Here is a 16,178-nt window from a genome sequence, read left to right as displayed (position 1 = left end):
GCCGCGCTGCTGTGCCTAGCGGAGGGGGGCTCCTCAAAGCCCCTCTCCGCAGCGCTATTCCTCTGCCTCCTTCCCTCCCTCCCCTCTTCCGCCTCAGATAGGCTTCAGCCTATCAGATGCCGGAGATCCCCGGCCAATCAGCGGCCAGGGATCGCCGATCTCCTCTACGGCGCAGCAGGGTGTTCACGGAGACACCCTCCGTGAACTGACATGGAACGTCCAAGGAAACCGTTTCAGGGGCATACTTATGCGTACGCAGAATCCTGAAGTGGTTAAAGTGTACCTGAGATGGTACACTTGACATTATTTATATTTACCTGGGGCTTCCTCCAGCTCCTTCGCTGTCCTCTTCTGTCCCTCCGATCTTAATCGAGGGCTCCCAGTAATCTTGCCAGTTTTTCGCTACTACAGTGCAGGCGCAGAACGCACCAAGATGCGGGTGCGCAGCTGGCCTGATTGTTGGGGAGCATAGCTGCAGAAGGAAAGGACACCGAGGAAGCCCACAGTCCTCATGAGGCTGGAGAAAGCTTCAAGTGAATATGATGGCCAGTGCACACCAAAAAGCGCTAGCGTAATCGCAAACACTCAGCGCCTTTTGAAGTGATTTTTCAGAGCAATTCTAGGCATGTGCCTAGTGATTTTTGGAGGGTTTTGGTGTCTCCTTTTTTTTTTTTCTTTTTTTTTTTTTGTTTTGTTTGTTTTGTTACAGTAGAGCTGGAACTGAACAGCTTCTGTAACAAAAACACTTGGAAAACTGCTCTGATCTAGCGCTTTTCAGAGCAATATTCCACTTTCCTATACTTAACATTGAGGCTGAATCGCCTCAGAAATCAGCAGAAATGCTGCAGGACCCGCGTTTTGAGGGAAAAATCACACCACTCTGGTGTGATCCATCCCATTCAAATATATTAGCCAAGCGCTTTTAAAAGTGCTCAGAAGCGCTCTTAGTGTGCACCAGCCCAGCATAATGCTGAGGATACACGGTACGTTTCTGTACCGTGTATCGAGCAGCTGATCCGGCCAGCTGATAATATTCAGCTGGCCCGATCACGCTGCTCGACCCCCGCTCGCTCGATCCCCGCCGGCGGACAATGGCAGGGTATCGAGCGGCTGATAAGGAGCGCCGGCGGGGACGAGTGGTTATCGATGAGCAGGGACGCGGCTGGGGTCGATCCGGTGGCTAATCGGCCGCCGGATCGACCTGTGTATTCCCAGCATTAGACTCAGTGGAAGAGTGAGGCTACATACCAATATACATTAGTATATGGATATAGGAAGCGTTTGTGATGCTGTAACCAGGATATTTAACGTAAAAGTGGGCATCCTGAATAATTGACTGCTGTCTGCTATACAGTATGTTGTTAGTTACTCTTTAATCATTTGCATAAATGTGGATCTGCATAAATGCAATTAAAGATTTAATATTTCATTATATTCACTTATATAACTGACCAGACGCTCAAACAGCACTTCTTTGCAACCATGGCAACAGTACTCTTTGTGAAGTATACCCTCCACAGTGCTGTATGAGGAAGAAGTGGGCACTATATAGTTAATCATTTTCATTTTCTGCACTGACCCATTAACTAGCAACAACACCAAAAAGAAAATGACACTTCTGTCTGCCAGTTAGTATCACTAGCTGTTACTGGACTAGCTGTACTTGCTATGCACACATATGAAGATAGTCCAGCTTGAACGTCGGATTGAGGTGTTCCTAAAATGCCTTACGATTGTGACTTGATTTTTTGACTTATCATAATTTCGGCAAGAATAATAGAATTCATGGCCCGGCAAGCTAGACAACCTCTACTTAAAGGATGCCCAATGTAGACATAAATGGTGTGCTTCTACTTACCTGGGCCCTCCGCCAGCCCTCCTAGGCTTGTAGGTCCCTCGCTGTCCTCCTCGATCCACTGTGCGACCCAGTACAGTGTGTTACTTAGCTAAGCCGTGCATACTGGGCATGCGCTGACCCAGCGGTGCGCCTACCTGATCGCACTCCCATGGCTGTGAGCTCTCTGCGCACTACATTATGACTCGTAGCCATGCATGTGCAGGATGCTCCCAACCACAGGAGTGCAATTGAGGTGGTGCACCACTGGGCCAGTAGTGTGCGGCGCGGCTTGGCTAAGTCTTGTCCTGTACTGGGCCAAACGGTGGATAGAGGAAGCAGAGCAGCAGGACAGCAAGGGACCTACACGCCTAGTGGGGCTTGAAGAAGCCTCAAGTAAGTAAAAGAACACGATTTATGTTCAACTCTGTTATCCTTTAAGAATAGTAGAGTGTTTAGAATTTTAGCCTAGTTGGTTACTTCCTTAGGCCAGTGATAGGCAAACTTGGCTCTCCAGCTGTTAAGGAACTACAAGTCCCACAATGCATTTGACTTTATGAATCATGACTGTGGCTGTCAGACTCCTGCAATGTATTGTGGGACTTGTGGTTCCTTAACAGCTGAAGAGCCAAGTTAGCCTATCACTGCCTTAGGCGAAGAACATGAAATTGTTGCTCCTTCTTAATCTCTAATCTTCCAAATGAAAATGGGAGAACAAAACACTAGATCTGATCCCTGCTGGATTCTGCTGTAATACTGATCTGACTGCGACCGCTAGCTTTGTACTATGCTCCATGCATGATAGTGTACAGCTTCTCCCACTCCCCCCCCCCCCCACCATACTCTGAGGCTCTCCAACTTCAGTGTCCCATACCATTTTACTATTAAAAATAGTCTTAGTATCTGTAATTAGACTGGGCATTAAGACAAGTCTTGTTTTTTGGTTTTTTTTAACGTCTTTTTGCTGTTAGTGTTGCAGCAGCATTCTTGGATGATACTGGTCCTTCCATGATTGGAAGTGAAGCCAGCAGTCATCATTGTCAAATGCAAAACAGTAGCAGGTTATAATCCAGAGATGCAGTCAGGTCTGGACACAATTGATAGAATAGTAGTGAGGTTTGGGAACACCGGGAGCAGGGCCGTCTCTAGACTTTTGTCACTCTAGACCGGAAGTCCAGTGTCATTTCCCCCAAGGACCCCCCCCCCCCCCCGTCAGTCCCAAGATACAAACAGTCACATTTCATTGCACACCCCATTGTTGCACTCCCCCAGCTTAGCGTGTGAGTGCAAAGTATCCACTGGTGGTGCTGTGCTTCCGCCTGTCCGCTCACCACTTGCTCTAGTGCCCAGCTATCCTACTGCATGTAGCATGATAACGCGCGACATGAGGAGAGTGAGGCGCCAGCGCTAGAAAGAGCCGGAGACACAGGATGGTCACTCAAGCACAGCACTGGACCCCGGCGGGGAGGTGAGAGCACAGCTTCTGCTGCGCTATACTCTGCATTTACACATTGGGCTGGGGGAGTGCAGGAGGGGGATGGGGACAGATAGTGGCACAGGGGGACATTAGGAGGCACAAAGAGGGACAGAAAGAGCTTAGGCACAAGGGGACAGGGGGACAAAGGAGGCACAGGGGGGGGGGGGGGGGGGCAGGAGGAGGTTCAGGGTAGAAGAAGTGGCACAGGGGGGCGAAGGGGGACAGAGGTTGCACAGGGGACTGAAGGGGGTACAAAGCGGTGCAGAAGGAGACATAAAGGGGAACAAAAAGACACTGGGTGGAATAGAGGGACACAGTGAAAGCGGCTTGCATGTTGCATTATCCGGACCTTGGGATATCTGCTCTCCAGGGAACTGCAATGCTGCTGCTCCTCAGAACACTGAACTTCCTGCTGCTACATACACACAGCAAAAGCTGCTGATAGAACACCCTTTGGGGGCAGGGATTTGTTTGGGGAATGGGGCTTCAACCAAAGGCATGACGCTGCCCCCCCCCAGGACAAATGGCACTCCAGGTAACGGCATGGAATGCCTTTGCCTAAAAACGGCCCTGACCTGGAGGAGTCGTTACCAGTGGACTGAGGCTAAGAGAGAGCTTGCTTTGTTGGCTGTTTTCAACAAAGTACTATTTTAAAGAGAATCTGTAAGGGAAAACAGTGCCCCTATGGGGTATGTACCCCAGGAGGGGGAAGCCTCTGGATCCTAATGAGGCTTCCCCGTCCTCTTCAGACTCAGATCTACCGCTGTCTGCCCCTGAAAATCTGCCAACAAGCTTGTTGGCGGGCGGTGCAGGTGCAGTAGGGGCTTTAGTGTGCAGCAATATTTATCTAGCCGCAGTACAAGCTCTGGCGGAATTAGCTCAGCGCCGATTGGGACCGCTCTATTGTGCAGGTGACTCGTGTCTGCAGTACAGCGGACCCAATCGGGCCTGGCTGTTTCTGATAGAGCCCAAGGGGAAGATGATAATGCGTCTACGCAGGAACGCGGATTGGTAAATATTGCTGGATGCTGTTTGGGATCTGCCAGCGCTGGATTCAGGAGGCTGAAGAAGCCAGGGAAGCCTCATTAGGATCCAGAGGATTCCCCCTCCCGAGGTAACTACACCATAGTGGCACTTTTTTTCCTTACAGATTCTCTTAATGATCGTCTCAAGGTTAACGTATGATCCTATACAGGGATCTAACAATCCGCTCTTGCACTTGTCCCTAATAATAATGTTAACGGTGTAATTGGTCTTCACTGTGTTGTGTTATTTCTTCCCCTGTAATATTGCAGCTTCAAGTTCTACAGGCCAAATAACTTTTAATTGTCCCTCTACAGAAAGTAACTTCCTGTGATGCGTCCACATCAACGAGCATGGATGAGTACTGGAGTCACATGACTGAGATGATAATAAGCCTCGCCCTGGACATCATCTACCTGCTGACTGGAGAGGTGAGGAGGATTCTGGGAGAGTTGTTACATTATTTTTAATCACTGTTGTTGTTAATTTTTTTTCAAGATGCGATAACATTGTTTGAATACTGTATAATTGCTAGCTAGATAAGTATGTTATCTTGTATAGTATCAGAGGCATCCATGACTGTATATTGTATAGGAGCTGTCCATGACTGTATATTGTATAGCAGCCATCCATGACTGTATATTGTATAGGAGCCGTCCATGACTGTATTGTATAGGAGCCGTCCATGACTGTATATTGTATAGGAGCCGTCCATGACTGTATATTGTATAGGAGCCATCCATGACTGTATATTGTATAGCAGCCATCCATGACTGTATATTGTATAGCAGCCATCCATGACTGTATATTGTATAGCAGCCATCCATGACTGTATATTGTATAGCAGCCATCCATGACTGTGTATATTGTATAGCAGCCATCCATGACTGTGTATATTGTATAGCAGCCATCCATGACTGTGTATATTGTATAGCAGCCGTCCATGACTGTATATTGTATAGCAGCCGTCCATGACTGTATATTGTATAGCAGCCATCCATGACTGTGTATATTTTATAGCAGCCGTCCATGACTGTATATTGTATTGGAGCTATTGATGACTGGAGAGGTGAGGAGTCTGTGAATGTATATGGTGATTTCTCTTACTGTATGTTATTACACAGGATTATGAATTGGTGAGGAAGAATTCTGATCAGTTATTGAACTCCAACGATCCTTCTCTTGGCCCATCCCGTGCGATTGTGTCACCGCCGTGCACTCTAGCTTCTGAGACCAACGGTAGAGAGAGGATTCAAAGGATCATAAACAGGATGACGGAGGTGCTTTACGGTCAGGTGAGCCGCGCTGGGAATTCTGGGACATATTCCAGCATCAAGAAGGAATGTGTGGATGGGGACTGTATCAGTGAGGTGTAGGCACTAAACTGCAGCAAGCAGAATAAAGTGCACAATCCAATATGATGCATACAATGCAATTTGCTCTAATCATCATGCCTAAGACTTTACATCTGTAATTCTGATTAACCAGTTGCCGTCTGCTGCACGCCAATTGGCGTGAGCAGTACGGGAGCCCCAGGACCGCTCCGCCAATTGGCGTGAACTGCTGTTTATGGGGCTAGCAGGAGATCGTGCGCAGGCTGCAGGCACATCCCAGCGGCATTCGCCACTCGGAGACTGTTAGATGGCGTAACCGCAGTCTAATTACTTTGTACAGTGCTGCGATCTGCTGCAGCGCTGTGCTGGGGACAGCTGTGTGACACGGCTGTCACCTCCAGAGTGTCAGCGGTGATCCACTGTCATAGGCTGAAGTCTATGACAGCCGATCAGAATGATTGGCTAGCGGGGGGAGAAGGGACGGTTTAGGATTTAAAAAAAAAATGTATTTAAAAATATAAAGATTTGTGAAAAAATAAACATTGTGCAGGGGATCAGACACCACCCACAGGAAGCTCTGTTGGTGGGGGGAAAAGGGGGGTGGAATCACTTGTGTGCTGTGTTGTGCGGCCCTGCAGCTTGGCCTTAAAGCTGCAGTGGCCATTTTAACAAAAAATGTCCTGGTCACTAGGGGGGTTTAATACTGCGGTCCTCAAGTGGTTAAAGTAAAACTAAAGCCAGCTTAGAAAATACTCTGGATCCCACAGAGCCTCCCCATACCTCTCTGCATTCCCTCGGTTCTCCGCTGTCCCTCCTGTTGAAGTTATACCCCCATTTGATCAATACAGTTTTGGGCGACCTGAGTGCTTGCAAGTGTGCGCATGCGCAGGACTCTATTGTGGACGGGAATGCGAGCAAAGCTACGCATGCTGAGGGCCGCGCAGGCGCAGTGGCCCACCGACTCTGTCGGTGAAAAACTAAACTTGGTCGCGGCGGGAGAACGAAGGATTGTAGAGGACCAGTGGGCACAGGGCCACTGCGGGAGGCTGGTCGAAGTCCCAGGTAACGGGAACTCTTTTTCTTTGATTGGTTTAGGTTCACTTTAACCACTTAAGGACCGGGCTGTTTTTTGCTGATCTGTGCTGCGTGGGCTCTCCAGCCCACAGCACAGATCAGCAGTGAGGCAGGGCGACCAGACTTCCCCCACCCCCTTTTTTCCCCACTAGGGGATGACCTGCTGCGGGGGTCTGATCGCCGCCGCGCTCTGTGGCGGGGGGGGGGGGGGGGCTTCTCAAACCTCTGCAGCGATTTTCCGGTTCGCTCCCCTTCCCTCCCTCCCCTCGTTGCTGTGGGCAGCACAGGACGGCGATGTGTCCTGCGCCGCCTCTGATAGGCTGCAGCCTATCAGGTGCCGGCGATCCCCGGCCAATTAGAGGCCGGGGATCGCCGATCTCCGTTACGCCATATGATGTAAACAGTGGGGATTTCTTCCCCGCGTGTTTACAATTAGCCTGCGAGCCGCTATCGGAGGCTCGCAGGCTGTTCACGGAGACACCCTCTGTGAACTGACATGGAACGACAAGCGGCCGTTTCCATGGAAACACCACTTCGACCTGGCGACGTTAGGCGGTCGTTAAGTGGTTAATTGATAGCGCCCATACTTTTCATTTTTATTTTTCTCTAAATACACACACCCTCCCAGTATCTTGTTGCAATTTGTCAAGTAGGTCTACTGTCGGCGCACATTCGCGGCACGCATTTAAAAGCATGGTGTCTTTGCCCTTTCCACACTTACAAGCAAGTATTCTTTTTAAGTGAGACAGCTGTTAGCTGTGTGGAGCTGCCACCCTCTCCACTCCAAACCCATCCACTGGCTTGGTTACTCCACAATGTATATTTTAGGGTGCCTATCTGGGTTCCACCAATAGCATTTTTAATATACAATGCGGCCCCACAACTAAGACTGTGTTTTAGATTTTGGCCCCTTGCATGATTGAGTTTGACACCCCTGCTGTAGGGTATCACTCAGTACAATGTATTTATGTCTCTGGAGTTTAAAGGTGACTCAAAGTAAGTTTATATTCTTCTTTGTAGTGTTACTGCTTTATTGCAATGTTACAAAGGTTAAAACCTATAAATAACTCCTGCGCTAAAATAGTGAATGTTACAAAGGTTGTTTCCTGTCAATTTGTGGGTTTAGGCTGAAGACTTCACTGATCTCAGAATTAAGGTTGTAGAAGATGACGAGATGGAGAAGAGTCAAGTAGAGACCTATGAGCTGTGCTCTCAGCAGTCTACAGAGGAGAGTGAAATGATGGAAATCAGTCAATTAGGAACGCAGGTCTCAGGTAAAGAACTAACCTAACTCCCATCTTCCTTCATGAGCGGGTTTCCTTTTCTTCATTTATTTTAACTGGACTAGTAATTCCATTTTGGTTTTCTATGAATGTATCCTTCATGCAAATGTTTGACCCTTAGAATGTATAAGAGAAAGTCTAAGTCTGTATTTGTTCTTATGTTACTGGATTAGGCTGTCTTACATGAGGAGATACTGTACACCATATAAGGCCCATCTCCATTCCTCAGTATAACATCATAGTACCAACAAATGAGGAGGAGATACTGTACACCATATGAAAGGCCCATCTCCATTCCTCAGTATAACATCATAGTACCAACACATGAGGAGCAGATACTGTACACCATATGAAAGGCCCATCTCCATTCCTCATTATAATAACATCATAGTACCAACAAATGAGGAGGAGATACTGTACACCATATGAAAGGTCCATCTCCATTCCTCAGTATAACATCATAGTACCAACAAATGAGGAGGAGATACTGTACACCATATGAAAGGCCCATCTCCATTCCTCAGTATAACATCATAGTACCAACAAATGAGGAGGAGATACTGCACATCATATGAAAGGCCCATCTCCATTCCTCAGTATAACATCATAGTACCAACAAATGAGGGGGAGATACTGTACACCATATGAAAGGCCCATCTCCATTCCTCAGTATAACATCATAGTACCAACAAATGAGGAGGAGATACTGTACCCCATATGAAAGGCCCATCTCCATTCCTCAGTATAACATCATAGTGCCAACAAATGAGGAGGAGATACTGTATACCATATGAAAGGCCCATCTCCATTCCTCAGTATAACATCATAGTACCAACAAATGAGGAGGAGATACTGTACACTATATGAAAGGCCCATCTCCACCCCTCAGTATAATATTATAGCACCAACAAATGAGGGGATACTGTACACCATATAAGGCCCATCTCCATTCCTCAGTATAACATCATAGTACCTACAAATGAGGAGGAGATACTGTACACCACATGAAAGGTCCATCTCCATTTCTCAGTATAACATCATAGTACCAACAAATGAGGAGGTGATACTGTACACCATATGAAAGACCCATCTCCATTTCTCAGTATAACATCGTAGTACCAACAAATGAGGAGGAGATACTGTACCCCATATGAAAGGCCCATCTCTATTCCTCAGTATAACATCATAGTACCAAAAAATGAGGATACTGTACACCATAAGAAAGGCCCATCTCTGTTCCTCAGTATAATGTTAAATAGTCGTATTTGTTACCAAATAAAGCTGTCCTACATGTGGGAAAACCTGGTTGTTTCTACAGCATAGAGAACAACCTTCAGTCATAAGAAAATCTTCTTCTTACTACCATGAAGAGGATGATAGAATTTTTAAGGGACAACTGAAGTGAAAGGGATATGGAGGCTGCCATATTTTTTATTTTAAACAATACAATGTGCCTGGCTATCCTGCTGAATCTTCGCCTCTAATATTTTTAGTTATAGACCCTGAACAAGCATGCAGCATATGAGGTGTTTCTGACAGTTGTCCTTAATGCAGAACCGCACTAGAGCTGCTAGGACTTTTAGCATTAGAGTACATACTTCTCATCCTCCTTGCCACCACTTTCATCTATATACTGTCCTTGACTGATATCTATTCTGTCTGTTTTTATATCTTATTGTCTGGCACAGACAAAGGAACATTAAGTAACTGCCAAATCAGTTTCCTGTAAGTGCAAATTTATTCGGCCAAATAAAATTGATTCTGATTATCAGAAGCCTTATCATACAAGCTTTCAGCTGTTTTGACTTCTATTTACTTTTTAAGAAACCAGACTGAATTCAACAAGCTGTGCAACAAGCTCATTTACATAGATGACTCCAGTTTTTTTCACTCTTCCTGTACTGGAAAACATTAGTTTATTAATGGTTGTAATGAATAAAATAAAAAGCGAACACAGGCAAGTTCTAAGTAGGCTTGGTGCTGTGTAGTACACTTATTTATTTCATCCTATTATGCATCATGTCAGGTACACTTTAAAGGGGCACTATGGCAAAAAAAAAAAAATCTTTAACATTTAAAATATATGCAAACCTAGACAAATAAGTACCGTATTTTTCGCCGGATAAGACGCACTTTTTCTCCCCCAAAAATGGGGAGAAAAAGTCCCTGCGTCTTATACGGCAAATGCAGGGAATCCCCGACTTAAGAACACCCGCCGATACTAACCGCCGCCACGTCGGGGATTCCCTGCATTTAGCTACATGTGTGGTCTGCTCTCCGTACGGTAATGTCTGCAGGGGCATGTATGTATGTGCCGCCCCTGTGTTCCTGGCTCCCCCCATGTGGTGCGCAGACTCGTTCCCCTGCCTGATTGTCCGTTCCCGCATAGGTGCACTCACGTCCCCGCAATTGTACTCTACCCTCCCCGCTCGTTTCTGCTACCCTCCCCGCTCGTGTGCGCTGCCCCCATGTCAGCATAGCAGCCGCAGTCTTACTATGCCAGCGGCTCCCGGGATCGCAGAACTGGTCTTCTGTCTTGCCGCTTTAGTGATGGCTTCTGCTGATGACGCGTATTGCAGAAGCCATCACTAGAGCGGCAAGACAGAAGACCAGGTCTGCGATCCCGGGAGCCGCTGGCATAGTAAGACTGCGGCTGCTATGCTGACATGGGGGCAGCGCACACGAGCGGGGAGGGTAGCAGAAACGAGCGGGGAGGGTAGAGTACAATTGCGGGGACGTGAGTGCACCTATGCGGGAACGGACAATCAGGCAGGGGAACGAGTCTGCGCACCACATGGGGGGAGCCAGGAACACAGGGGCGGCACATACATACATGCCCCTGCAGACATTACCGTACGGAGAGCAGACCACACATGTAGCGGGGACAGCTATGGACACCTGGGGCACAGCTATGGACACCTGGGGCACAGCTATGGACACCTGGGGCACAGCTATGGACACCTGGGGCACAGCTATGGGCACCTGGGGCACAGCTATGGGCACCTGGGGCACAGCTATGGGCACCTGGGGCACAGCTATGGGCACCTGGGGCACAGCTATGGGCACCTGGGGCACAGCTATGGGCACCTGGGGCACAGCTATGGGCACCTGGGGCACAGCTATGGGCACCTGGGGCACAGCTATGGGCACCTGGGGGACAGCTATGGGCACCTGGGGGACAGCTATGGGCACCTGGGGGACAGCTAAGGACCACACTGCGGACGCCCGAGGACACCTAAGGACAAAGGGGGACCACACTGCGGACATATGGGGACACAGGAGGACCACACTGGGGACCCCTGAGGGCACATGGGGGACAACTGAGGTCACATGGAGGACATTAATTGGGGGAGAACATATACAAGACGCTCCAGTATATAGACACACCAGGTTTAGCATACATTTTTTTTTCCTGGTTTTTGCCCTCTAAACCTGGGTGCGTCTTATATTCCGGAGCGTCTTATACGGCGAAAAATACGGTACATTTTTTTCCCCAGAGTAAAATGAGCCATACATTACTTCTCTCCTATGTTGCTGTCACTTACAGTAGGTAATAGAAATCTGACAGAAGCTACAGGTTTTGGACTAGTCCATCTCTTCAGAGGGGATTCTCAGCAAGGCTTCAAATCTTTTTTTTTTTTTTTTTTTTTAAGTGAATATCTTTATAAAGAATTAAACAATCATGCTGGACAGCTTCCCTGCTTGTTACACATTTTTTTGGCAGTTGGACAGAGCAACTGCCATTCACTAAGTGATTTTGAAAGTAAATAAATCCCTGAGAATCCCCAATGAGGAGATGGACTAGTCCAAAACCTGTCACTTCTGTTTAGATTTCTACTACCTACTGTGACAGCAACATAGGAGAAAAGTAATTTACGGCTCATTTTACTCTGGAAAAAACGTATTTCTTATCTGTATATGTTTGCACATATTTTAAATTTTACAGTTTTTTTTTTTTTTCCCCGCCATAGTGCCCCTTTAAATAATTTGGAAAAAGTGCTTTTTTTTTAACAATAAATATATATTATAATTTCTTTTTCTTTATCCCCAACAGATGGGTACAATTTGGAGAATACCTTGGACAGACATCTTCTTAATTCTACGCCTCCGACTACATGTGATGAGTCTTACTGTGAGGACAGAGGGGCAGACCCTTCCAACGCAAAGGAATCTTCCATTGGGTCACATTCTGTAACCCCAAATATCCAACCACAGGATTGCAGTATAAAGAAATCACCAGGTCATCCTTCTAAGGAATCTTCTCCCAGTGAATTGCATCCTGTAACCTCAAATATCGGTCTACAACCTTGCAAAGCAAACCCATCACCAGATCCCTCTTCTAAGGACTCCTCTCCCAGTGAATTGCATCCGGTTACCTCAAATATCGGTCTACAACCTCGCATAGTGAATCCATCACCAGATCCCTCTTCTATGGAATGCTCTCCCAGTGAATTGCATCCTGTGACCTCAAATATCTGTCTACGACCTCGCAAGGCAAACCCATCATCTGATCCTTCTTCTAAGGAATCTGCTGCAAGTGAATTGCATCCTGTAACCTCGAATATCGGTCTACGGCTGCGCAAAGCAAACCCATCACCAGATCCCTCTACTAAAGAATCTTCTCCCAGTAAATTGCATCCTGTAACCTCAAATATTGGTCTACGGCCGCGCAAAGCAAACCCATCACTAGATCCCCCTTCTAAAGAATCTTCTCCCAGTGAATTGCATCCAGTTACCTTGAATATCGGTCTTCGATCTCGCGTAAGGAATTCATCACCAGATCTCTCTTCTAAGGAAACCTCTTCCAGTAAATTGCATCCTGTATCCTCGAATATCTCTCTGCGGCGTCGCAAAGCAGATCCTTCTAAGGAATCCTCTACCAGTGAATTGCATCCTGTAGCCTTGAATATCTGTCTACGGCCTCGCAAAGGAAACCCATCACCAGATCGTTCTTCTAAGGAATCTTCTCCTAGTGAATTGCATCCGGTTACCTCGAACATCTCTCTGCGGCGTCGCAAAACAAATCCATCACTAGATCCTCCTAAGGAATCCTCTTCCCGTAAATTGCATTCTGAAACCTCGAATATCTGTCTACAACCTCGCATAACAAATCCATCACCAGATCCTTCTTCTACAGAATCTTCTCCAAGTGAATTGCATCTTGAAACTTCAAATAACTGTCTACAACCTTGCATAGTGAATCCATCACCAGATCCTTCTTCTACGGAATCTTCTTCAAGTGAATTGCATCCTGTTACCGCGAATATCTGTCTACGACCTTGTATAGCGAATCCATCACCAAATCCTCCTAAGGAATCTTCTCCAAGTGAACTGCATCCTGTTGCCTCAGATAGCTGTCTGAAACTTCACTCACCATCACCAGATCCTTCTTCTAAGGAAACCTCTTCCAGTGAATTGTATCCTGAAACATTGAATGTCTGTCTAGAACCTTGCACAGCGAATCAATCGCCAGGTCCTTCTCCTTCTGTAGTATCTTCCTTCAGTAAATCTCATGCTATTTCCCCTAATATCCAGGTACCATTAAATAATGTGAAGAGATCAGTAGGCCTTTCTCCTTCTAAGGACTCTTCTTCCACAAAATTGCATCCTGTTACCCTTAACACCAGTCCTCAATGTCTTATTGTGACAAGATCACTAGATGCACCCAATTCTGAGGAATCCTCTTCTGGTAATTTGCACATGAATATATGTCCCAGTGTGGTGGGCACACCTGATCTTTCTCATCCTAATGAATCCCCTACCAGGTCGCATCCAGAAATTGAGCAAAATACTGATGGGACATTTCCATGTTCTCAGTGTCATAAATGTTTTGAAAATAAATCTGAACTAATTTCACACCTCCAAATGCACAATGATCAAAATCCTTTCTCGTGTTCTAAATGTGGAAAAACTTTCAGATACCAAAGATACGTTCAACAACACCAGACAGTTCACACAGGCGAGCGTTCTTTTTCTTGTTCAGTGTGTGGAAAACTTTTTGCTTGGAAAGCAACCCTGTTGATGCACCAGAAAAGTCATGTCCACGAACGAAGATCATCTGAGAAAACTTTTACATGTTTAAAGTGCGGTAAAACTTTTACTCGACAGGGACACCTTCTTATGCACCAGAAAATTCACACACGGCTTTCATGTTTGGAGTGTGGAAGATTTCATAGAAGGAAAGAAACATTTTGTGAGGTCACACAATATTCCCCAGGAGGAGAGGCAGTTTCACCACATGCAGTGAAATCCACTCGCTCACACCCACCTAGTGGGAAATTTCCATGTTCACGGTGTGATCAATGTTTTCAAAATAAGAGGCATCTGGCTGCTCATTTTCTAACTCACACATGCAAAGAGGCTGTAATATGTTTGGTGTGTGGAAAGTTGTTTTCTCAGATGGGAAATCTCAGAGTACACCTGAGAACCCACAGGGGGGAGCGCCTGTTTCCTTGTACCGAATGTGGGAAGTCTTTCTCTCGGAAAGAGCACCTCATTAAACACCAGAGAAGCCACACGGGCGAGCGGCCCTTTTCTTGTTCAAGGTGTGACAAGTCTTATATCCTTCGGGAACACCTCATTAAGCACCAAAGAAGTCATTCAGACAAGCGGCCATTTAAATGTTCAGAATGTGAGAAGTCTTTCATTAACAAGGGAAACCTGTACCGGCATCACAAAATTCACACCGGAGAGCGCCCCTTTGCATGTCCAGACTGTGGTAAGGCGTTCATCCAGAAATCAGACCTTAAGAAACATCTTGTAAGTCACACAGGCCAGCGTCCTTTTGCCTGCTCAGATTGTGGGAAAACGTTTACTCAGAGGATTCACCTTACTGCACATAAGAAAGGCCAATGCAAACTATAGTCCTTCTCCAAGATTTTAGAAAGGAAAATCCTTTTTCAAAGAAGAAAGATGATGATCTATACCAGAAAGCGCTTGGCTGCTGGTGCCAAGCGCAGTGCATAGGCTGAATTGTTCTGCCCAAAGGTATGAGCAGAAAATTGCCAAGAAGCTGTTGGAGGAGTCTCCAGTTGGCTTCTTTAATCTCTAGTATACATATGGTCAGTGAGATGCAAATAATTATGGTTTGCTTGCAAAATGTATGCAGTTTGGAATTGGGTGCCCCGTGATTGTCCTAATTAGCTGCGTACAATTTGGGAGAAACGGATCGCTTACAGGAGCCACAACACATTTTGCTCAAGCCATATCTATCTCCATCTAACTTCTATAATGACCTTTGCCACATAATGATGTTCGCACAACTTGGTAGTAGGTCAACGTTTACCTCCCAATGATTGTTGTAAGCAAGGCCACAATGATTTTGCATCTCGTTGAAGAGTGCATTGATGTGATTCCCCCACCTAAAATGCAGCAGGGACTTCACCGCCAAAGTGTTGTGTGGTTCAAACAGTAAAACCTTTACAGAATACGGAAATGCTGTTATTTGAATGGACAGTTAATGACACTAAAAACAGATGCCCATATGTAAATGAAGGAACTGTACTACTTTAAATAATTTCAATAGTAATCCATATTTTATTAGGTTGAAAAGCTGACCTAATATTAAAATCGCATTAAAAAGGGATAAAAATACTCTAAAGTACTGAGTGTAGTCAGACAACCTGCAGTTAGTTAGCTGATTATATTGTACTTTAATCCACTTTTTTTCCTGGCTTGTCAGTTGTTGCATAACCTGCATGTATACATATACCTTTAAACAAAATGTTGGTGGCTGGTTGTCTGACTACACTCAGTACTTTGTGTATTTGTATCCCTTTTTAATGTGATTTTAATATTGTTAGCTTTTCAACCTAATAAACTATGGATTACTATTGAAATTCTGTAAAGGAGTAGGTTTCCTTTGTTTACATGTGGGCATTGGTTTCTAGTATAAAGTTGTGATTAGCCCTTATGTTGGATTATTTCATATTATTTGCTTGCTCTATTCTAACCATAGCGTTTTTTTTTTCTTTCTTTCTTTTTCTTTTCAAAATAACTGTAGCAGGGGCAGGTGTCAGGGATGGCCACTGTTTTTGTGAGTAGCAAAACTGTTCCCGCCTGTTCTTGAGAGGGCGCAGCAGAGAGGGTTCATTTACTTGTAGGACTGACTCCTGGCATGGCGCACCACGCTGCACTCCATCCTCCCGATATGT

At 46.0% G+C, this 16,178-nt stretch overlaps 1 protein-coding gene across 1 annotated transcript in view; it reads left to right on the top strand.

Moving 5' to 3' along the window:
• The window catches only part of LOC137534642 (uncharacterized), a 30,244-nt gene extending 14,702 nt beyond the window's left edge, over nucleotides 1-15,542 (top strand). The window contains exons 4-7 of the mRNA XM_068256246.1: nucleotides 4,652-4,765; nucleotides 5,459-5,629; nucleotides 7,869-8,016; nucleotides 12,080-15,542. Coding sequence (XP_068112347.1) covers nucleotides 4,652-4,765; nucleotides 5,459-5,629; nucleotides 7,869-8,016; nucleotides 12,080-14,889 — 3,243 coding nt within the window. The 3' untranslated portion in view covers nucleotides 14,890-15,542. The remainder of the gene's footprint in view (nucleotides 1-4,651; nucleotides 4,766-5,458; nucleotides 5,630-7,868; nucleotides 8,017-12,079) is intronic.
• The last annotated feature ends 636 nt before the right edge of the window (nucleotides 15,543-16,178 follow it).

Source organism: Hyperolius riggenbachi, chromosome 10 (assembly GCF_040937935.1).
Source record: "Hyperolius riggenbachi isolate aHypRig1 chromosome 10, aHypRig1.pri, whole genome shotgun sequence".
NCBI classification, from domain to species: domain Eukaryota; kingdom Metazoa; phylum Chordata; class Amphibia; order Anura; family Hyperoliidae; genus Hyperolius; species Hyperolius riggenbachi.
The sequence above is the reverse complement of the archived record's forward strand: the minus strand, read 5'-3'. Positions and strand labels throughout refer to the sequence as shown.